At 41.5% G+C, this 24601-nt stretch overlaps 1 protein-coding gene across 1 annotated transcript in view; it reads left to right on the top strand.

Annotated features, from left to right (window-relative positions):
- Positions 1-24601, top strand: part of LOC126183278 (uncharacterized) — a 292135-nt gene that overhangs the window by 207249 nt on the left and 60285 nt on the right. The window contains exons 7-10 of the mRNA XM_049925101.1: positions 3181-3321; positions 5656-5853; positions 7004-7153; positions 21721-21798. Coding sequence (XP_049781058.1) covers positions 3181-3321; positions 5656-5853; positions 7004-7153; positions 21721-21798 — 567 coding nt within the window. The remainder of the gene's footprint in view (positions 1-3180; positions 3322-5655; positions 5854-7003; positions 7154-21720; positions 21799-24601) is intronic.

The raw sequence follows: 24601 nt of genomic DNA, 5'->3' as shown, positions 1-24601 counted from the left end.
ATGAGTGGGATATCAGCATCCTGCTCCTAACTTTTGTCTGGTACTTCTTATCACATTGTACTTTACAGGTTCAGGTTGGTGCTCCCCCCCCCCCCCCCCCCGCCCCCCTCCCTGCCCCCTCCCCTCCCAATATACAGGAGAAAAGGGTTCTACGGGGCTCTGTATTGAGTGAACCCATTTCTCTAGTGGCAATTAGTGGTCTAGCTGCAGCTGTGGGATCTAAAGTGTCACCCTCCCTATGCTGACAATTTTTGGACTTACTTTTGCACCTACACTGTGGGTGTTTCTGAACACTGACTGCACAGTCCCGGGCTCTCAGCCATGCTTCCGATTTTCAGTGGCCACATGTGTATGCACTTCTGTCATGATCACATTGTCCATCCAAAATCAGAACTCTACCTCGACACCCGGTTCCTCAATGTGGTGGAGTCTTATCACTTTCTGTGACTGGTCTTCGACTCCCGATTGATGTGGCTTCCCCATCTTCGCCAACTTAAGCTAATAAGCTGGTCACACCGTGATAATCTTCACTGCCTCAGTGAAACCAGCTAGGGTGCAGACTGCTGTACAATTTTGTAGCCTTACAAAGCTCTGATGCTGTCCCATCCTGATAAAGGGCTCTAGCATGTGGCTCAGCATCACTTCATCATTGCAGATGCTGGATCTGATACCATTGTGGGGTATGACTTGCAACAGGTGCTTTCCGGACCAGCCCTGTGAACAGCATCCTAATGGAGGCTGGGATCCCTCTACTATGGATCAGGGTGCTCAACTATACAATACATATTTGGTGCTCCCCAGAGCATCTGAAACTACCATGTCCTTTTTCTTGGTATGGTGATCCATCTCTCACAATGGCAGCCCAGGACTGGAGTCACAATTGCAGTTCACATACACTGTGTCTGCTCTGAACTCCACCTTCCCTGACTGTCACCTCTTGTCAGGGAGCGGTTGTGTATGTTCCCATGGCCTGTACCCCGTGCTTGGATCTCTCTTGACCTATCCTTTGGGCCGAAAGACTCTGTTGACCCTGTGGTTTCTTGCCACTTGTTCCAGGCCGTCCTTGATGCATTTCCATCTTTGGAAATGGTAAACACTGAAGACCCTATGGTCAACAGATAAACTGATTTTCCTACACATGCAAGGTGCAGTGTACTGTGGTCCTTGCCATAGGGACACAGTGTATTTACTTGAGAATTAGTGGCCATTGTTTGAGGCCTCTTTCATGTTCGTTCTTGCACTGGTGAGTCAATGTTAATCAGGAGTGACTCCTTGAGTAGCCTTCAGGCTATTGACCAGTGCTACCCTTCACACCCACTGCTCATGACTACCCTTGATCTCCTTTATGACCTTCATCGTGGTGGATGGTTGTTGTCTGTCTGGAACCCAGGTCATGTTGGGATCCCAGAAAACAAACATGCTGACTAGTTGGTCAACTTTGCTACCAGGATCCTGACTTTTGGAGATATGGAGATAGGGCTACCAGAACCAGACTTTCAGTTGACTCTACACTGTCAGTTGTTGGTAGCTTGAAACATGGGTTGTTGTGCCCCGGTTTCTCTGAACAAATTTTGAGCAACAAAGGAACCAACAACCATGTGGCAGTCTCCCCTTCATGCTTCTTACAGGGTATGTACCATTATCTGTCAGCTTCACATTGGCCACATTTAGATGACCAGTGACCACATTCTACGATGTGAGGTCCATCCCATTGTCAGTATGGTGTCTGTCTGAGGTGGCCCTCATCCTGCTGGACTGCCCCAATTTGGCCACCTTACAGCAAAACCTGAAACTTGCTGACACACTGCCTGTGGTGCTAGCAGATGACACCAAAGCAGCTGACTAGGTTTTGGTTTTACATTTTATCTGTGAATGTGGTTTCTTCTACTGTATGAGATAGGGCATATTGGCCTTGTCGGCCGCTTGAGGGATTGGACTGGTGCCCCAACAACTGCTCTAAGCCAGGGGCCCCATGGCTGCCCTTGCTTGGTTTACTGGCCTGTGTCCTGCTCTTCCTGCCTTTTTAAATGTTCTTGTTCTTTTATGTATGTTGTTGGTTTCCTTCCTTGTTGTCATTGTACTCTTTCCTAAGATTTTATCAGTTTGTCCACATTGCTAGTTTTCTTGTGGTAATGCAGGGTGAGGAAATTACTGTTGAATGCAGAGGGTGTGTCCCTCTCACACAAGGCATCCTGGGAGCCTCCAGCTGCTTTCTGGGTGGAGCATCTCTTCCATCTTCACCCTCTTTCCCCTCTCTCAGTTCTTCTTGCTTCTATTTCTTGGGCTTACTGATTTTAGGTTACAATATGATTCATCAGGATTTGTTGTCTATGTCCTTCCTTTCTGGGGATTCTTCCCAGCGTGTCACATAGGATGGAGGGACTGATGATCTCAGAGTCGGATCCCTTTAACCCCATCAAGCAAACCCTGTTGTGAGAGTGATTGCTGTGTACCTCAAATCAAATTTCAGCTCAAGCTTCTAGACCTACTTTTTACAGAAAGTCTGTATGAAAAGTAATTATTATTTTAATATTCATGTCATAATTAAAATAACATTGTGTGTCAGAAAGTATGTTTCTAAATTCAAGTACCTGAACCTTCCACACTGACAAATTTAGTTCGCATTATATTAAGGTGATTGAAATTTTGTAATGAGGCACTTTTGTGTGTCAGGTTTGGTGGGATTAACTTACTGAAGCTATCCGCCATTAAATCTCACTATTAATGAAATGTGGTAATGACTGACAGTATATGACAGCAACTTTGAGAATGATCCCATAAAAAGAAAATGAAAAGTGGAAAATTGGAGTAATATGCTGACAGATGTTTCAGTAAATACATGTGCAATGTTTGATGAAAGAAATATAAAATTAGAAGAATTACATTGCTATAATGAAAAGTATGTGTTGTTCTACAACAGAAACAACTTCTATTATGCAAACAATTCGATTAGAAAACTTCAGATTTTGTAATTGGAAGCTTGCTATAGATCTTTGAGTACAGAATGAAATGGCTCAATGAGAATTATATCAGAGGGAGTCAAGTAAATAAGAGGAAGATACTTATAGAGTTCCTCCTGAAAGACATTCTTAAGTACAACTTTCTTATATAGTAGGGAAAATAACAATAAAATCATATCAGACACAGTTTGTGTTTCAGAATGTATCTTCTTCTTTACAGAGACAACTGGAAAAATTCATACCTTTCATGGTTTCATGTTCAGTTGGGAGAGAGAAACCACTGGGATCTATAGAACCCTTGTGGTGGCCATCGGATCTGCCATTTTCCATACCATTAAAGAAGCCTCACAGTGTTAGTAATGTAAGTACTTACTCTGATAATGAACATGTGTCTTTGCCAGTAGTTATGAATTAATTCGGAAAAGACAATAGTACCTGCAAAAAGTTATTTACAGTGAGTAATCGGTAAAATGTTACTTTTTTGACATATGCAATTAAAATTACAATGTATACTTCTAAAGATATAGTCATTTAAGTACAGCAGCATTCTTGAAATACAATCAGCATTTGCGGATACTATTGCCAGTCACGCCAGTTTAGAGTTGTGTATGCTCTGAACGTGTCTCTGTTTTACAGGAATAATAAAAACAGAAATCATAGCAGTCATTCAACATGCTCATAGTGCTGTATCTGAATGTGTTGCATAGTGCTGTATCTGACTGTGTTGCCTGCATTGTCAAGCCTATTTAACTCTGCAACATGTAACACATCTTCTTAGCCTGCTCATTCATCAGGCTGAACATGGATTTATGGCCAGACTATGGTGTGTGTATTCCTAATGAAGGGCTACAACAAAAGATACGCTTAACACTTCTTTGGTTTAGCGATATGACATACAAAACCTCTTCATACAATGGTTTGACACCAATTGATCAAGCTCTGAACACTAACACGATAGTATACAGAGCGACCAAGCCACGCATGTGATTTATGCTCTATTAAAACGTCTAAAAATTGCAACTTTTCTTCTGTCTCCTCCCCAAAAGTGAATTGGATGTTAGTTCGCTGAGGAGATTTGATGTCATGTGGTCAGACCATGAGGAAAAGTGAAAGAGGTCCAAATTAAAGCAAGTTCCTTGAAATGCTCCATAAGCAGTGGAACCTTTTACTGTACTGGGGTGCAGTTACCACAAGTGCAGTTTCGACACACACACAAAAATTCAGTGGAGCAGCTATTAAAATATGTATTTTGGGTCTGAGCAGCATGACCTGTGGTTGAACGGAGAATGGACAGATCACTGATGGTCATGCCAGCATTGGAGCTAGCAGATGAAATAGCTGCTGTCTCAAGACACGGTTCTCAAGTGGCAGTCTTAATCACCTGAATCTCCTCCTGAGCACCCCCTCCATTATACTGTGCTGGTAGAAACTAAACATTCAGAACTTCTTACTGTCCAGCAAATCGTCTGGTCTGAACCTGTCTCAGTATTTGCTACTACCTTATTCCACTCTTCTCTCGGTGATCCTGCATCATTCTGTACAGTTCACCTTGAATCCCTTTTTATTTTCTCAACATTCTTAGCTTAATAACTTCTTAATTTCCTGTGTCCTTAACATATGTTTTTGTATATATCTTACTCTTCTTAGGTGTTTATGTATTGACTTAGACCCATATTCAAATGTTGCTCTCTTAAAATTCCAACTGTCACCCACTTCCCTGTTAATTCCTTTCTTTGTCCTTCCTCCCTTCACTGTAAGCATAACTTTAATCACCTTCATCACCACTGGGAGTTGGCCCCCCCCACCCCCACCCCGTACCTCTATCATACTGGCTTGATACGCGCACCTTTCTGTTCTCTTGTTAACCTTCTGCCTTCACTTTTCTCACCCTTCTGGCCTTTCCACCACCGTCAGCCTGTGTTAGCACACCCGTTATTCACAGTATAGTAGTCCAGGTGCAGGTGCTCGTATGGATTTGATTCCTCTTTGTCTGATGAATAGTGAGAGTTGGGCACCTTATGCATTTTATTTAAATGCACTCTGTACTTTACCTTACAGGTAGATTATCGTATTGCTTCAGAATAACTGTTTAACATCATAAAAATGTAAGGTGAATGTAGGGTGAAATATGTAGCAGTATCAAAAAGCTAATATCTACATTGTTATGTTTTGGAAGTGTTAGTTTTATTGACTGCACCCTACGAGAAAGACATGCAGAGGATAAGAAACATTCTAAATAATTAACTCCATCAAGATTAGATGTGAGTATTGAATGAAAAATGAGGATATACTGGATTGAATTAGGGAAAAGGGAAATTTACTCAAAGAAAGTATCAGTTGATAAGACACAGCCTGACATATCAAGGGATTGTTAATTTGGTAATGGCAGGAAATGCAGAGTTACAAATGGTAGGGGGAGGCAAAGGCTGGAATACAGTAAGCATGTTCAAATAGATGTAGAGCATGGAAGTTACACAGAGATGAAGAGGCTTGCACAGGATAAACTGGCATGAAGAGCTGCATCCAACTAGTCTTCAGACTGAAAAGAGCCATCCTGTATTTATAATTTTTCTGAATTAAAACTCTTGGAAAAATTTTAAACGTGTACAAAGGATCGTGTAATTTTATATATATTTTTAATTAGATATTTGGAAGGAATTACTACTTTTTTTAAAATGATTGTCCTTTATTTCAGAAATGGTTAGCATTACTGAAGAGTCTAGTTTGTCGTTGTTACACATACCATGGCTGTGAATTTATGCTTAGATTTTGTACTGATTTGACAAATACTCCAAGTTCAGTACTGACATATGTGGATACATGGAATGACACTGTGTCAGTTTACAGCAAAAAAACAGGAAAGCTTGTTGTAACTTTCAGAAGTGAGAATATGGTGAGTAAATAACCTATAAAGTTACTAACATTTTGTACTTAGTGTGTATGTTATTGCAAAATCATCATTAAAAATGTAATGTTACTTAAAGGCGTTTGTCCATTAACAATTAACTTCCACAAGTATTGTTGAGGTCTTTACATTACAGCAAAAACTTGTACAAGTTTAGTTCTGCAACTCACTTGGGCAAGTTAATTCCAGGAATTTCCTGCAAGTACTAGGAGAAATGTTTTCACTAGAGTTATTTCGTGAGGTGCGCAGGTGGAGATTAACAATTTCACACCTACAAACAGAGCTTATTAATAATAATAATTTTAGTAATAATAATAATTATTATTAATTATTATTATTATTAAAGACAAATTGTTACAAAAACAAAAAGTTGACAAAACAAGAAATGTTTAAATAAAGAAATGGGTACAGTGGCGCACAGATTTAAGTTATCAAGGAACACTGTTGAATGAAGTAGAGTCAGAGGACGTCACTCAGATTGAAAACTTTCCAAGAATATTATAAGTTATTTTGAATGTATTGTGTATTATGCAATCAAATGTTCAAAAATAGGATACAAAAATGCAGCAGTCTATATCCCCAAGTGATGGCCTTTTAGTTACTCTTAGATTTTTGCAAACAGTATTTATTACTTTTATTACAAATGTAATGCATTTATGTTCATGCTAACATTAAAAAGCATTTAAAATTTAAAGTTGTCTGTACTGCCATTCTACTTCCCTATCTGGTGAAACAAAGTGATTGATAAATTCATTTCACACTTCCTTGGCTGTGGTGCCCAATTATGCGTGTGTGGGGGTTGCAATGGTACACTTGTTTCATCCCGGCTGTGTTTGTGCCTTCTGCAAGTTTGAGAAAAACTTCCAGCAACTGGCAGGTTTAGCTAGTACGTCCAACAAGATGCAAGAAACTTCTCCCACCTGACAAAACTTGTGGAAGTCGATTTGCTGGGGTATGTCCGCATGAAAGAACTTGCAGAAATTTACTTGTTAGTGGACATATGCCTTCATGTTGTCTCTATTGCAGTATGCAGACAATATTAAACTTACTTTTAAAATCAGAGTTCCTAAATCAGACGTTTTGTCTTGGTATGTAGTAACCCACAAAATGAGAACTCATAATTGTACTGTGTTTTCAGACATATGACAAGACCCCACAGACACCAAGATGTCAAATCTTCGGGAATAATAAAACTGGCACTGAGACTTCATGTGACAACACACATTTCTTGGACATATACGTGTGTGAAATGTGTGATTTCACATTTCCAAATCTTGAAGCAGCACAGGCAAGTTCCAAAACTGACTTTTCTGTAGATTGGACCAACGCTTAAATAATTTGGGACTTCAGTAAAATATGGATTGGACCTGTTCAGCTGAAATATTATTTTCTTCTCTTTATTCCCAAAATTTATTACCCATTAAAAACTTTATTTTTTATGATTATATGTTCAAACATGATTGATTTTGGAGTTGATACACTCCATCAGGTCACTTCACAGATACCATGAGATCATTGATGATTTTATGGTGTTCGTTAAGGGGCCTAGCGATGGATTTATCGACCCCAAAACTGATTGCATTTGAACATACGATCATCAAGAACATAGCTTTTAATAGGAAACAAATTTTGTGAAGGAGAGTAAATAAAACTTAAATTGACGTAGATGACATTTGTAATGTGAAGCCTTCTTATGTCACACTGAAATTAATTTGCAAATAGAAGTTGGGCTGTCATTCAAATTTCTTGAATGGTAAAAGCTAAACTTGGTTATTCGCAGAGTTTGGTTACTAAGTAATAATTAAAGAAAGCACATTTGAAGGCAGTCTTTGATATTGCTTGAGTGCATACTTTTGAGTGATTAATTTGATATCATTATGATGAACTGTGTAACATAAAAGTTCAGGTTTTTTGATTCATGATCCCATTGTGTTCATTAGATTATTTGAGAAAAGAAGGAAGAAGAAAGTCATCAAATATGGATGCCAGTATAGCATGTGTAAGTGGGGGGGGGATCAAATATGGATGCCAGTATAGTGTGTGTGTGGGGGGGGGGGGGGGGGGGTTAAAGAGAGAGAGAGAGAGAGAGAGAGAGAGAGAGAGAGAGAGAGAGAGTGAGAGAGTGTGTGTTAATGGGAGACTTGCTAACGTATTCTTATAATTCATTTAGGTAAATTTATTTGTCTGAGGCAGAGTTTACATCTGTCCAAACCAAATATCTAGTCTGCTTAGTTGTTGGTAGTTACTGTGAATAAGCTGTGAAAGAGTCAATCCTTAATATGGAAGGAAATCAGAGCAAGGCAGTGAACATATGATGGAAAAAGATAACTCAGGCAGCAGACTGTTTCAGAATTTCTGTTTCTTTTGGCTTCCTTTGAGCAGAGTGAAAACATCAGTTTTATTGTTTGTATGCACTGATAACAGTAAAATTATGTGTTTAGTTTGCTTTGCCACACGTGATACCAATGTGAAATCATCTTTACATCTGATGTAGATGAATGTATTTCTCTTTATTTGTGAGGTAAGAATTCCAAAGGAATTTCTCTTTCATTTTTGCACAGTGTTCCAACAAGTGTAAGCTCACAATCTGTCGAAAGTTTTCTAGCAAGAGTGTAGCTTGCGAACCAATATCGAGGGTAATATTCCTTCCTGTTCCCTTCACTGGCTCTACAAGTCTGATCACATCATCATCAGCTGCATTACTCACTTGGAAGATATCTGCACTTTGTTGCCCCACATATACTTCCAAATTTTGTACATTGTATGTTTTTGCATCTGCCTTGATAAATATTTTTATTCCATACTTCCCAGGTGTTGAAGGAATCCACGGCCTAAAAAAACAAAAGAACAATGTCTCTGAAAAGAGTAGCATTTTATCCACTGTAAGGTATTCACTTGTGTAATGCCTTGTGCAGCTTTTTGTGAATCTCACCATAACATCACATACAAGGCCCAATTTATCATCACTTTTTTCGTTCCTCCATGTGTGAATATTATTTAGTCTAATAATCTCAAAAGAAAACTAAATCTTCGCGGTGGCATACTTGGAGCGAAAATTTCTATTCCTGCGCCCCAAGTGTCCCAAAATTCTGCGATATTCATTTTGCCTCCATGAAGAACACTATAAATGTATAAGAGACACAAAAATGCCTTGAACTCTTCTTCATTCAAGTTTTTTGCAGTATTTGGGTCATTTTTCTAAAGAGACTTTACATGATCTACACTCCTGGAAATTGAAATAAGAACACCGTGAGTTCATCGTCCCAGGAAGGGGCAACTTTATTGACACATTCCTGGGGTCAGATACATCACATGATCACACTGACAGAACCACAGGCACATAGACACAGGCAACAGAGCATGCACAATGTCGGCACTAGTACAGTGTATATCCACCTTTCGCAGCAATGCAGGCTGCTATTCTCCCATGGAGACGATCGTAGAGATGCTGGATGTAGTCCTGTGGAACGGCTTGCCATGCCATTTCCACCTGGCGCCTCAGTTGGACCAGCGTTCGTGCTGGACGTGCAGACCGCATGAGACGACGCTTCATCCAGTCCCAAACATGCTCAATGGGGGACAGATCCGGAGATCTTGCTGGCCAGGGTAGTTGACTTACACCTTCTAGAGCACGTTGGGTGGCACGGGATACATGCGGACGTGCATTGTCCTGTTGGAACAGCAAGTTCCCTTGCCGGTCTAGGAATGGTAGAACGATGGGTTCGATGACGGTTTGGATGTACCGTGCACTATTCAGTGTCCCCTCGACGATCACCAGTGGTGTACGGCCAGTGTAGGAGATTGCTCCCCACACCATGATGCCGGGTGTTGGCCCTGTGTGCCTCGGTCGTATGCAGTCCTGATTGTGGCGCTCACCTGCACGGCGCCAAACACGCATACGACCATCATTGGCACCAAGGCAGAAGCGACTCTCATCGCTGAAGACGACACGTCTCCATTCGTCCCTCCATTCACGCCTGTCGCGACACCACTGGAGGCAGGCTGCACGATGTTGGGGTGTGAGCGGAAGACGGCCTAACGGTGTGCGGGACCGTAGCCCAGCTTCATGGAGACGGTTGCGAATGGTCCTCGCCGATACCCCAGGAGCAACAGTGTCCCTAATTTGCTGGGAAGTGGCGGTGCGGTCCCCTATGGCACTGCGTAGGATCCTACGGTCTTGGCGTGCATCCGTGCGTCGCTGCGGTCCGGTCCCAGGTCGACGGGCACGTGCACCTTCCGCCGACCACTGGCGACAACATCGATGTACTGTGGAGACCTCACGCCCCACGTGTTGAGCAATTCGGCGGTACGTCCACCCGGCCTCCCGCATGCCCACTATACGCTCTCGCTCAAAGTCCGTCAACTGCACATACGGTTCACGTCCACGCTGTCGCGGCATGCTACCAGTGTTAAAGACTGCGATGGAGCTCCGTATGCCACGGCAAACTGGCTGACACTGACGGCGGCGGTGCACAAATGCTGCGCAGCTAGCGCCATTCGACGGCCAACACCGCAGTTCCTGGTGTGTCCGCTGTGCTGTGCGTGTGATCATTGCTTGTACAGCCCTCTCGCAGTGTCCGGAGCAAGTATGGTGGGTCTGACACACCGGTGTCAATGTGTTCTTTTTTCCATTTCCAGGAGTGTATATATGTATTTGTGCTCTTTATTATCAAATTGAGCAAATCATCATCAATGAACAGTTTCCAGACCTTCACAATGGTGTTAGCATTTCTTGCTTCCCAACTGACACCGGGCAAATGGGTAATTATATTGTGAGAATTGTTATGGACATTTTGGTTGGGAAAAGTTTTGAGCCATTTAGTTAGTCCGTGTCTCAATGAATAGCAAGGTGATGATTCATTGGAAGAGGGACCAGAACCAAACACTTTAGTTGATAGACTCTCTTGAATAGTGTTGGAATGAGCGTACCCATGTTTCAGGCAGAAATAATGACGGTAGCTTTGCTTTTCAGTTATTTGTCACTCATTTCATTTTCTGTATCGTGATCGCTTAAAGGAGCAAAATCAATATCTACATCCGAATCGTCATTATCGCTTTCTAATAACAGTTTTATGATTTCTTCCTCACTTAGTGGATGCTGCCAAGCCACTTTCAACCAGTTTTACTGCTCACAGTCAGTATAAGAAGATAAGTGCATAAGCAAAAAAAGTTAACCTAGACGGACAGACTGGGTCTCTTAAACCCAGAACATGTTTCTTCCCATGTCAGCAATCAGCTGGCACACAGAGAAATGATGAAACAAGTAGTGGCCCCTAGGAACGTTAACTGAAACACAAAAGTAGTGTTTTCTTTTGGATATTTTTAAAACTAAATCCACTTGGGTTGGAGAGACCCAGCCTGTCTGTTCTATGGTTAACAGAGTTGTGGAAACAAACATGGTCAGAAATGAGCTAATACAAGATTGCTAGAACATTGATCTCATTCTTTTCTTTTTTGATTTTATTAATGATCAGTAGCGTCTAGACACAGTTAAAGGCATCTTCTTGCAAGGATTGCCTGTCCGGTCAGCAGTAATGTGGTACAGTACCTCAATTCTGCAAACCATTCATGGATGCTGAGCCTCAAGCCTCTGCTTTGAATATGAAACAAACAGAAAACATGAACATTTGTAGTGTTTTGAAAACAGTAATTAATACAACAAAATTATTTGCCATGCATCAAAATACGTTGTATAAATTCTCAATATATCATGATGGTGGCACAGCCTGCAGTGGTTCAGCTTCAAATATTGAAACACTATTTAGTGTCTTGCTGATTCATCTGTTTATGAAGAATGTGTTTATTGACTAGAAAGTTTCACCAAATGAAGAGAGAAAATTATAAAATTCACATGTAAACACTTACTGCTCATTTTTAGGTTTCCATACCTCAGTTTGTAAAAATGAAACCATTACGAGAACACGTTCTTGTCAATGTCTCTTTTTCTCAGGAACAGGTAGAGGTATCAAACTGAAATTTATGTCAAATACTAAAGTCTACTGTCCCTCCGTGGTGTAAAAAATTTAAGCTTCTGAGTCAATGCAATCAAAACATAAGTCTGTTTGTCACATATTTCAATATTTACAAACTCACTCATCAAAACCTATAGATGAATTATCTGTACACTTAATTAAGTTTGTATAAAACCTTCAGAGTGCAAGTCCTGTTTGCACTTGCCTATAAGTAGTATTCTGCAAGCAGTTTTGATACTGTGGAATTGCCTTTTTAAACTCTTATCACATAATTTAATTACTTCCCACTTCACTATTAGAGGTAACAGTCGTTGAATGTAGTGGGGTCAAGGCTCTTAGGAGACTCGGTGTTCAAAAATTTCTCGGCTTAAATTCCAAACCATCTGGATAGTGTGAGTGCAAGCATAGTGGTGTTCTACATCATCATAAATAAAGGTAATGTTTAAGTCTCTGGTGCAAGTTTGACAGGACTGTTGGCCAGACAGCAAGTAAGAGTGCAGTCTCTCTATTTACCATCGCACTAGGAGGGGATGGGATGCCAGATCCCTCATACTGGCCGGTTTTTACCATGGGATAGATCACCAGTACTTATTTTGACAGCAGACTGAGTAGACCTGGTGCCATTCTGGAAGAACTGGAATGAGGAAAAATCCCTGCCTCTATTCAGGACTGAACGTTAGACCTCCAAGGTCCAAGTCTAGTGCACTACCCACTAGACTGCCACAGCCTTGACGTTGCCAATTATTCCAGAGCTTAACTTTTATGTCTGATATTATTAACACTTCATTTTCCCAAGACAGTGTGCTACAAATAGACTCCAGAAAAGATAAAAGAAAACTGTACTACTCATCATCATCATCATCATTTAAGACTGATTATGCCTTTCAGCGTTCAGTCTGGAGCATAGCCCCCCTTATACAGTTCCTCCATGATCCCCTATTCAGTGCTAACATTGGTGCCTCTTCTGATGTTAAACCTATTACTTCAAAATCATTCTTAACCGAATACAGGTACCTTCTCCTCGGTCTGCCCCGACTCCTCCTACCCTCTACTGCTGAATCCATGAGTCTCTTGGGTAACCTTGCTTCTCTCATGCGTGTAACATGACCCCACCATCTAAGCCTGTTCGCCCTGACTGCTACATCTATATAGTTCATTCCCAGTTTTTCTTTGATTTCCTCATTGTGGACACCCTCCTGCCATTGTTCCCAGCTACTAGTACCTGCAATCATCCTAGCTACTTTCATATCCGTAACCTCAACCTTGTTGATAAGGTAACCTGAATCCACCCAGCTTTCGCTCCCATACAACAAAGTTGGTCGAAAGATTGAACGGTGCACAGATAACTTAGTCTTGGTACTGACTTCCTTCTTGCAGAAGAGAGTAGATCGTAGCTGAGCGCTCACTACATTAGCTTTGCTACACGTCGCTTCCAGTTCTTTCACTATGTTGCCATCCTGTGAGAATATGCATCCTAAGTACTTTAAACCGTCCACCTGTTCTAACTTTGTTCCTCCTATTTGGCACTCAATCCGTTTATATTTTTTTCCCACTGACATTACTTTCATTTTGGAGATGCTAATCTTCATACCATAGTCCTTACATTTCTGATCTAGCTCTGAAATATTACTTTGCAAACTTTCAATTGAATCTGCCATCACAACTAAGTCATCCGCATATGCAAGACTGCTTATTTTGTGTTCACATATCTTAATCTCACCCAGCCAGTCTATTGTTTTTAACATATGATCCATAAATAATATGAACAACAGTGGAGACAGGTTGCAGCCTTGTCTTACCCCTGAAACTACTCTGAACCATGAACTCAAATTACCGTCAACTCTAACTGCTGCCTGACTATCCATGTAAAGACATTTAATTGCTTGCAAAAGTTTGCCTCCTATTCCATAATCTTGTAGAACAGACAATAACTTCCTCCTAGGAACCCGGTCATATGCCTTTTCTAGATCTATAAAGCATAGATACAATTCCCTGTTCCACTCATAACACTTCTCCATTATTTGCCGTAAGCCAAAGATCTGGTCCTGACAACCTCTAAGAGGCCTAAACCCACACTGATTTTCATCCAATTGGTCATCAACTAATACTCGCACTTTCCTTTCAACAATACCTGCGAAGATTTTACCCACAACGCTGATTAAAGAGATACCTCTGTAGTTGTTACAATCTTTTCTGTTTCCATGTTTAAAGATTGGTGTGATCGCTGCTTTTGTCCAGTCTGATGGAACCTGTCCCGACTCCCAGGCCATTTCAATTATCCTATGTAGCCATTTAAGACCTGACATTCCACTGTATTTGATGAGTTCCGACTTAATTTCATCCACCCCAGCCGCTTTATTGCACTGCAATCTATTGACCATTTTTTCCACTTCCTCAAATGTGATCCTATTTCCATCATCATTCCTATCCCATTCCACCTCGAAATCTGAACCATTACTGATCGCATTTTCACCTACATTGAGCACCTCTTCAAAATATTCCCTCCATCTGCCCAAGACATCCACAGGATTCACCAGCAGTTTTCCTGACCTGTCCAAAATACTTGTCATTTCCTTCTTACCTCCCTTTCGAAGACTGCTAATTACACTCCAGAATGGTTTTCCAGCAGCTTGACCCATAGTCTCCAACCTGTTTCCAAAGTCTTTCCATGATTTCTTCTTGGATGCTGCAATTATCTGTTTGGCTTTGTTTCTTTCTTCAACATAACTTTCTCTGTCTACCTGGGTTCTGGTATGTAGCCATTTTTGATACGCCTTCTTTTTCCTTTTACAGGCTGCCTTGACTGTATCATTACACCAAGCTGTTTGCTTCATCCTACATTTACACACTACTGTTCCAAGACATTCTTTAGCCACTTCTAGTACTGTGTCCCTGTACCTTGTCCATTCCTTTTCCAATGAATGTAATTGACTACATTCAACTAACTGGTACCTTTCTGAGATCGCTGTACTATACTACTACTGTACTACTAATTGGGTATAATTCATTTGCATAGTGACTGTTTGCTGTCATAAGGATATTGTACTATTCCTTTGTTGGGCATGTTCCTAGACAGAAAATTCTTGTCTGCTTTAATTGCACTCAGTTTTTGAAGTCATCTCATGACTGTCCAGAGAAAGAAATAATAGTCTCGAACATATCTAAATGTGGCATTGTTAAAAGTAAAATAGACTGAGTTATTTTAATGCAATAGCAGTTCAAGACAAAGCAACATAGTATGTGGCAGCTATGTGACTAGAATGAGAAAAATACTTGTAACCTTAACTTCGGAATACAAAATGGCTACGTACATACACCCTTTCTATTTCAAGTCTAAAGATGGTGTTACCTTGGTAAAATAATTCACTTGTCCCTCTTGTTGTCACGAACCAAAAAAGTGTAATTAACATAATATAGATTGATACAATATATCTTGCAAGAGCAAGGCAAAAACAAAGGGAGAAATAATATGGTGATCATTTCCATAGTGACCCCAACTTAAACTTGAATAGTTCCCTTGGTAATCCATTCAGTTTAGACATTTGGTGCCATTCCCAAACCTTCATTCATAATTCAGCCAGATTTTATCTTTTTATCTCTAATATTGATGGAATTTTCCATTAGTGCTTGACAGAACATGGTGACAATATTAAATAGGAAACAATTTCCTGCAAAATATTATTTATGTCAAATAAGTATTATTTTGCAGGACATCAGAAATGTGTTTTCTATTTAATATGTGTAGTTTTATGCGAAAGTGAGATACCTTAACTTAAATAAGATGATGAGGGAAATAAATGCATAAATTTTTATAATTTTGCCACACCACTGCCCAAAAACTAAAAAAGATACTCAAACTCAGTTACTTTTATTTCAAATGGTTGCTAGGTTAAGATGGAAAATCAGATAAGGGTGGTTCAGACACCTCATTTATCACTGCTAGAACTACCTTGGTTTATTCCAGGTCTATACAATAGAATGTATATCTTACCTGCTTGCATCCATAGTATCCTCCTTTGCCTTCTTGGCACAAATGACAGTTGATTGCCAAGTTCTGTGAAAAGTTAGATCACAGGGGAACTCCTAGGCTTGCTGTTGCAGATGTCTACTGCTAGCTCTTGTCTCGCTCCATCCCATGGCTTTGATTGTGCAACATGGCTGCAACAAGCTTATGGGCAAATCTTGAAGTTGAGCTGACTGGCTGTAACAGTAGTGAAGTGATGGTTGTCCCACAAGGGGACAGCTGGCATCTGTATAGAGGGAATTACTGACGCAGCCTTCCTGGGGGACACTGCCTTATTGCAGGCACCTTCAGTGCCAGGCGGGAGTGTTTGCACATGTCAGTGATACTGAGGACTATGCCAGTAGTAGTTATGGAGCTACTGGCAGGGCTAGACAACCGCAGTAGAGGGTCCTAACAAGTAGCATCCTGCAACTCGGGGAAGGGATAGTGGTTGTTTTTTTCACTGGGGTGTTCTGCCAGCAGTAGTTGGTTCTCCCAAGCTGGGGACTGGCCAGCGCAGCCAGACCTCTTCTACAGTGAACTTTGGGAATATTTCAGGGACCATTATGAGGCGTGATAGTGGAACAGTGTGTGCTTTGGAGAATGGGAGCCTTGGCTCACCTGGACCCCGTGGAAGGTACATCTCTATAAAAGAAACTCAACCCGAAAGTGTGCTATGTTCTGATGGAGTGAGTGGCTGTTGAGAATACAGTCTCTAGCAAGAAACTCCTGGGGCACCTGCTATAGATTTAATGTTACTGGAAAACATACGTTATGTTTTCCACAGGAATGTGTGCACCAGGAATAAACTGACAGATGCTAATAACTGTGAGTAATGCCTTCAACTCAGTCTCATGATGTAAATAACACTCACCACATTCAGTGCTTGCTTGTTTTGTTCCTGTATCTTGCCACAGCTATAAAATTCCCACAAAGCCTCAAACATTCATTAAATGTGTACTGTCTAATGAATTGTTAGGCAATTCAAACCCAGTTGTGGTAAATAAAAACTGAAGAATCACAAAAGGGTAACTGGCTGCAGTTATTTCTGGGGAACTTTGGTGATTTTCCTATTCAGGATATTAATACCCACAAGGAGGAACCATGAAGCAGACACCTTCTAAAGTTCCCTGACCTCTGGGGTAAATCACATCCGCTGAGCAAGAGGGACATGGTCAACCACACTAATCATTGGCTCCCACAGGGACTATTGCATTGGATCTTAAATGGACCCCAATCACGTTTGGAAGAATTGTGGCTCATAGCCCAGGAGAGACTATTCTGCATCTGCTTACAAGATACTCATTTTAATGTCACCAGCACACCTGCATTAAGGAGTTACTGCCGCCTACAGAAAGGGTGATGTTACTGGAGTCAGCACAAAGGATGGGTTGGCTGTTCCATCAGTTACAGATACCCCTCCCCTCCCCTCCCCACCCCTCCCGTCCCGTCCCGTCCCATCCCGTCCCTCTTACCATGGTCATTATAAGCATTTGCAGTGGAAGCTCTCACACAAGTTAAAATAACAATGTGTGCTTTATATCTTTCACGTCATGATGCAGATGTACTAACAGAACTGTTCTGGATACTCTCCAGTCTGTTCCTCCTTATGAGGGAGTTCAGTGCACGCAATGTGCTAAGGGGTTAGGCTACAACATGCTCCAGAGGTTGAATTATTGGACACCTCCTCTGTTCAGCAAGTATCTGTCTTTTGTACATTTGGTCAGAGGGGACACTTTTCTACAGCTACAGGATAATCTTCAGCAACTGGCCTTTGGTTTTTCTCTCAATCTCTTGCAGACTCTGTCCAGTGGTACGTAGACACAGATTTGCATACTAGTGACCACTTTCCAGAGTGGATCCACCTGCTGAGTAGATGGTGATCGACAGGATACCGCAAACATGAATGCTCCACGAGAGAAATTGGTAGCAATACAGCCAGTGAGCCATCTTCAAACAACAGAAGTGAAGTCAGGAGATGGATTCCACTGAGCTGCCACAGAGTCCATTCCCCATTCTAACAACCACCTCAGAAGACAGCCTTTTCCTTGTTGGAACAAAGTATACCGCTCGGCGGTCAGAGACAGGCACACTGCTTTGCAGAACTTCAAACATCATCCAACCACAGTAAATCTTTGTGCATTCAGGACTGCAAGAACACAAAGTGATCGATAAAAGGACAAAACAGGAACTTGTGGAAGTAATTTGCAACATCATCGTTAATCGGTCAACTTCCCCTACACGAGTTTGGGAATCAGTAAGGATCATCTCAGGCAAGGGTGGTACATATCCTCGTATGGCCTTGTTAAGAGATGGAGTCTTGGTGGACATGTGGCTCAGGTCTTAGCGGAACACTTTTTTACCATCACTGCATCATTTGGACAAACTCCTGAGTTCCAGAAATTCCGTCAAACTGTGGAAATAAGAAGGTTCTGCTTCTTCTCGTGTAATAAGGAGATGTACAATCATCCATTTTCCTTCTATGAATAGGAGTCAACTCTGTCTGTAACCAGTCAGTCAGTTCCAGGATCGCATCAGACTCATTATGCCATGCTCTGCCATATGTGCTCTAGAACCAAAGGTGAGCTCATATCTTTTCTCAGTCAGCTCTAATTTGATGGACAGTATCCTGCCACTTGGAAGTAGGCAATATTAATTCCATTTTGGAAACCAGGCTAGAATTGTACCATCCCTAACAGTTATCAGAGTGTAACCCTTACCAGCTGTATGAATAAGATTGTCGAGTGTATGGTCAACTGCCACCTCATCTGGCTCCACGAATCCCAATGTTACCCATGCCACTTCTATTGCAGATTCAGAGGCCACTGTCCGTTTTTCTTAAATTTAAACCACTTAATCAGTGTGTTTTTTGAGCTTGAAAAGACTTATGACACCACTTGTAGGTACAACATCCTTCACCAACTACATGAATGGGGACTATATGGACATCTGTCATTTCTCATTCAATCCTTCCTCAAGCACAGGTGCTTTCCCTATCGCATTGGTGATACCTTGTCTGACCACTTTGTTGAGGAGGATTGGGTCCTCGAAGCAGTGTACTTAGTGTCACACTGTTGGCAATCGTTGTCAATGGCGTCTCCTCTGCAGGCAGGAGCTCTGTTACAAGTTCTTTGTTTGTGGATGACAGTAAGGCAACTACAGCTGATAGTCTGGAGGCAGGAAACTGGGTCCAGTGAAGCTGCTTTTAGTTCTCACTAGAGAAGACTACTTGTGTCAATTTCAACAATGCTCTTTGAAGTTCTAACCAACCAGAGTTCATGATAGGGAACAATATTTTAAATTTTAATGCCAATGTGTAAATTTTTTGGGCCTACTATTGGACACAAAATTAATTTGGCTCCCACACCTGAAAGACCTGCGAACAAAGAACATCAAAACAATGAATGTTTTTAAATGCATCAGTGGAAAGCTGTAGGGAGCTGACAGGTCCCATCTTCCTCAGTTTTATACGGCACTTGTTGGGTCACAATTAGATTACAGCAGCATGTTTTATGGAACAGCACTTACTTCCTGCCTCACCATGAAGGCATTCGGATGTCGAATGGAGCCTATTGGACCAGCTGAGTTCAGAGTCTGTGCACAGAGGCTAATGAATCACCACTCTGGATGTGGCAGCACATCTTTCTGGTTTGACAGGTCCTGAAAATCATAGTATTGTCTCAGTCATTAACATTTAGTGCAGCGGGTGGCCCCTACTTTGAGCAGCTGTTCATGAATTGCCCCAATTGGGATACATGCTACAGACTTCCTCATTGAACTGAATGTACTGGACCTCTGAATATGCAGCCCGTGATGGAGCAAATTGCTGCCTTCACATCTTCAGAAGACCAGAGAGACTTTAGGCTCCCACAGTACAAGTGAACTGGCACTCCAGATTACCTTTCTACAAATCATATTTTTGTGATTTTGAGTGCATACTCTGGTTTTATCGCTGTATATATGGAAGGTTCCAACTAGGGAATGCACTCAGTTGTTCAGCTGTTTTCCCTGATAATATTTTCCAAGTATGCTCTCTGGAACAATTTACAGACTGTAATGGCACTGGAGTGGATTTAAAGGCATCACAGTACAAGGTTTCTTGTATGTTCTGATCTGCTCAGTATATCCAGTAGACCGTTTGATTCAGCTCGTCTGCAATGTCTTACAGTGGATAGAATACCGAGGCAAGGCGCCAGTCTTTTCCTGGGTACAGGGATACAGGGAAATGACACAGCTGACAAAGCAGCCAAAGAAGTTTGTAGGGATGGTGGTGTACCTCGATGTGCTATCCTCTTGCATGCTGTCTTCTCATTGTCTGGCAGAAGAATTTTGCATCAGTAGGAAGCCAAATTGTCTGCACAAACATGGCGGACTTCATATTGACCGCACTGATGGAGAAAAGTACTGCTCACCAGACAGCAGTAAGACACTGCCCATTAACACATGGTTACCTCCTCTGAAAGGAGGATCCACTGCTCTTGTGAAATTTGTAGTGTGCTGCTTTTGGTTCAGCATGTTTTGGCTGTGTTTTATATACTGACATGAGTGCAACTCTCAGTTTGGTTGGAGGTCTGCCCACCATTGTCAATGAAGTGGACACTGGTCACAGGTTTTGAAATTTTGTGAACTGCTGGGTTGCATCACTAAAGAGCTCAGGAGGACAGGTTAGTATGCTCAAATGAATAACTTGCCCATGAAGTTTAGCATTTTTATTGCTTGAGTTTCAGTGCCATAGTTTAGTGCATCATGACAGTATTTTTTAAAATAATTGATACATGCATATTTTAAGCAGCTTTGCCCAAGAGGGTAGCCTCCCCCCCCCCCCCCCCCCCCCCCCCCGACGCGTACGCATACGCGTACGCGTACGCGTACGCGTACGCGTACGCACACACACGCACGCGCACACACACACACACACACACACACACACACACACACACACACACACACACACACACACACACACACCCTCTCTTTGTAAGGGCATTGATGGCCATATTGTTGAGCAGGACCACATTCATCCCCATCGTCGTCATCATTGACACAGTTTGTAAGTCAGCAGTGGTTGAAGCATTGAGGAATAGTTGTCTGAGTAAGGAAAGCACAGTATAGTTGTTGCTGGGTGTTGCCACAGGTTCTGGAAATCAGGGAATTTCAAACATGTCAGAGAAATCAGGGAAATATGCAAAAAAACTGGAAAAATCTCATTTTTGTCTCAGTAGATGAAATGGTGTGTTTACTGAGGTGTCGTGCATTGTCGCTGGCTGGGTGTGGCTGAGTACGTTTTGTATGTGATACACCAACTTCTTTGACCATGAAGTGAAGATTTCAGTGGATGAAATATCGAAGACAAGCCTTGAAGAAACTGTGATAGCTTTCAGTAATTGCTGATGTGACCCCTGTTAATTGAAAGGAAATGGGGGTGATATGAGAAAATCAGATGCACATGTAACTGTGAGAGAGAAACCATATGTACGTGTAATTGTATGGAAAGCCAAGAAGATGGACATGTCACTATCATTAGCCCTTGTATAGAAAATGTCTGGAACTGTTTGGAACATTGGGTGAAATGTAGCACTCAACATCCTTGCAATTTAGTGGCTCTACCCCATCTACTTCAGTTGAATATGACATCTCTTAAGAAACTTTTTTTCCATATTGAAGCAGCCAAGGGCATTGGCTGCATTACATGGTGTTAGCAAGATGTGTCCTGGAGTTTACTAATAATTTTTGTCTGGTGTGTTTACATAATACCATTATATATAAGGAAGGATGTTGGTCTAACAAATGTGCCTAATGATTTTATTGGAGAAAGGTTTGTTTAAAAAATTCGGTTGTATTATCTTACTTAAAAGTATAAATGATTTGTATTGGTTTCAGGAACACGAAGAAATCTGCAGACTTGACTCTACAAGTGTAACAGTGCACAATACTGATGAGCCTCTTGCATCAGAGCAGGTACATATCCTTTTGTAGCCTGTTCTAATAGTTCATCTTCATTGGAAGGTCTACACTGCACCTGAATTATATTACATGTTCGTGATTGGTTGTCAGATTTCTTCATTCCCTGCCCAGAGTTTCTTAATTAACTGCTAACTTTATGTGGTAGCTGACATAAGAATTTAAGGAAATGTTATAGTACTTGGTTATAAAAGGATGTTTTATATGTAGCTTTACGCAGTGCAGTTTCATAATTTATCTATATAACACCAAAATGAAGCTTCACACATTATTTTGAAAGTAAACATTTTTGAGCTATGCCTGATGTGATCATGATGATATTACATCATATTCAAAATTTCAAGTACCTGAAAATCAATGCTGAGACATCAAAATACTTAGTATAGTAGTAATTCTACCATTTTTGGGCAGCTGGTAATGTCAATTTGGGAATATGATTCATAGCAATGTATGACAAAAATTGTATCATTGATATAAGCTCAGATCTGACTGTTGTATACAGACATCCTGCAGTATGCTGTGTTTGAGTCAGGAGTTACACTTCAAATGTGTATGAAGATACTTTAAAAGATTACATAGTTAAATTGTTTCCACAATAGTGAATACTTTCATCTTCAGTGAATAAGTCATATTTCAAAACATTAAAGTGATCCATCAGATTTTCTGGAAGCACTTCATTTTCTTCTTGCTTGATACAGTCACTAGCAAACTTCCATTCACTTGTATAATTGTAGGTGGACAAGTCTGCCCTGTACTTCTCTCCTCTTATTCTCCCACAGTCTAGTGATGGTTCGTATCTACATCTATATGATTACTCTGCAATTCACATTTAAGTGCTTGGCATAGGGTTCATCGAACCACAATCATACTATCTCTCTACCGTTCCACTCCCGAACAGCGCACGGGAAAAACGAACACCTAAACCTTTCTCTTGGAGCTCTGATTTCTCTTATTTTATTTTGATGATCATTCCTACCTACGTAGGTTGGGCTCAACAAAATATTTTCGCATTCGGAAGAGAAAGTTGGTGACTGAAATATCGTAAATAGATCTCGCCGCCACGAAAAACGTCTTTGCTTTAATGACTTCCATCCCAACTCGCGTATCATATCTGCCACACTCTCTCCCCTATTACGTGATAATACAAAACGAGCTGCCCTTTTTTGCACCCTTTCGATGTCCTCGGTCAATCCCACCTGGTAAGGATCCCACACCGCGCAGCAATATTCCAACAGAGGTCGAACGAGTGTAGTGTAAGCTGTCTCTTTAGTGGACTTGTTGCATCTTCTAAGTGTCCTGCCAATGAAATGCAACCTTTGGCTCGCCTTCCCCACAATATTATCTGTGTGGTCTTTCCAACTGAAATCGTTCATAATTTTTGCACCCAGGTACTTAGTTGAATTGACAGCCTTGAGAATTGTGCTATTTATCGAGTAATCGAATTCCAATGGATTTCTTTTGGAACTCATGTGGATCACCTCACACTTTTTGTTATTTAGCGTCAACTGCCACCTGCCACCTGCCACACCATACAGCAATCTTTTCTAAATCGCTTTGCAACTGATACTGGTCTTCGGATGACCTTACTAGACGGTAAATTACAGCATCGTCTGCGAACAACCTAAGAGAACTGCTCAGATTGTCACCCAGGTCATTTATATAGATCAGGAACAGCAGAGGTCCCAGGACGCTTCCCTGGGCAACACCTGATATCACTTCAGTTTTACTCGGTGATTTGCCGTCTATTACTGCGAACTGCGACCTTCCTGACAGGAAATCACGAATCCAGTTGCACAACTGAGACCATACCCCATAGGCCCACACTTTGATTAGAAGTTGCTTGTGAGGAACGGTGTCAAAAGCTTTCCGGAAATCTAGAAATACGAAATCAACTTGAGATCCCCTGTCGATAGCGGCCATTACTTCGTGCGAATAAAGAGCTAGCTGCATTGCACAAGAACGATGTTTTCTGAAACCATGCTGATTACATGTCAATAGATCATTCCCTTTGAGGTGATTCATGATGTTTGAATACAGTATATGCTCCAAAACCCTACTGCAAATCGACGTCAGTGATATAGGTCTGTAGTTTGATGGATTACTCCTACTACCCTTCTTAAACACTGGTGCGACCTGCGCAATTTTCCAATCTGTAGGTACAGATCTCCCCCCTTGAACCATGGACCTTGCCGTTGGTGGGGAGACTTGTGTGCCTCAACGATACAGATAGCCGTACCGTAGGTGCAACCACAACGGAGGGGTATCTGTTGAGAGGCCAGACAAACGTGTGGTTCCTGAAGAGGGGCAGCAGCCTTTTCAGTAGTTGCAAGGGCAACAGTCTGGATGATTGACTGATCTGGCCTTGTAACAATAACCAAAACGGCCTTGCTGTGCTGGCACTGCTAACGGCTGAAAGCAAGGGGAAACCACAGCCGTAATTTTTCCCGAGGGCATGCAGCTTTACTGTATGGTTAAACGATGATGGCGTCCTCTTGGGTAAAATATTCCGGAGGTAAAATAGTCCCCCATTCGGATCTCCGGGCGGGGACTACTCAAGAGGACGTCGTTATCAGGAGAAAGAAAACTGGCATTCTACGGATCAGAGCGTGGAATGTCAGATCCCTTAATCGGGCAGGCAGGTTAGAAAATTTAAAATGGGAAATGGATAGGTTAAAGTTAGATATAGTGGGAATTAGTGAAGTTCAATGGCAGGAGGAACAAGACTTCTGGTCAGGTGAATACAGGGTTACAAATAAAAAATCAAATAGGGGTAATGCAGGAGTAGGTTTAATAACGAATA

Source organism: Schistocerca cancellata, chromosome 4 (assembly GCF_023864275.1).
Source record: "Schistocerca cancellata isolate TAMUIC-IGC-003103 chromosome 4, iqSchCanc2.1, whole genome shotgun sequence".
In the NCBI taxonomy this organism is placed as follows: Eukaryota; Metazoa; Arthropoda; class Insecta; order Orthoptera; family Acrididae; genus Schistocerca; species Schistocerca cancellata.
This window is presented reverse-complemented; position numbering and strand designations above follow the sequence as displayed.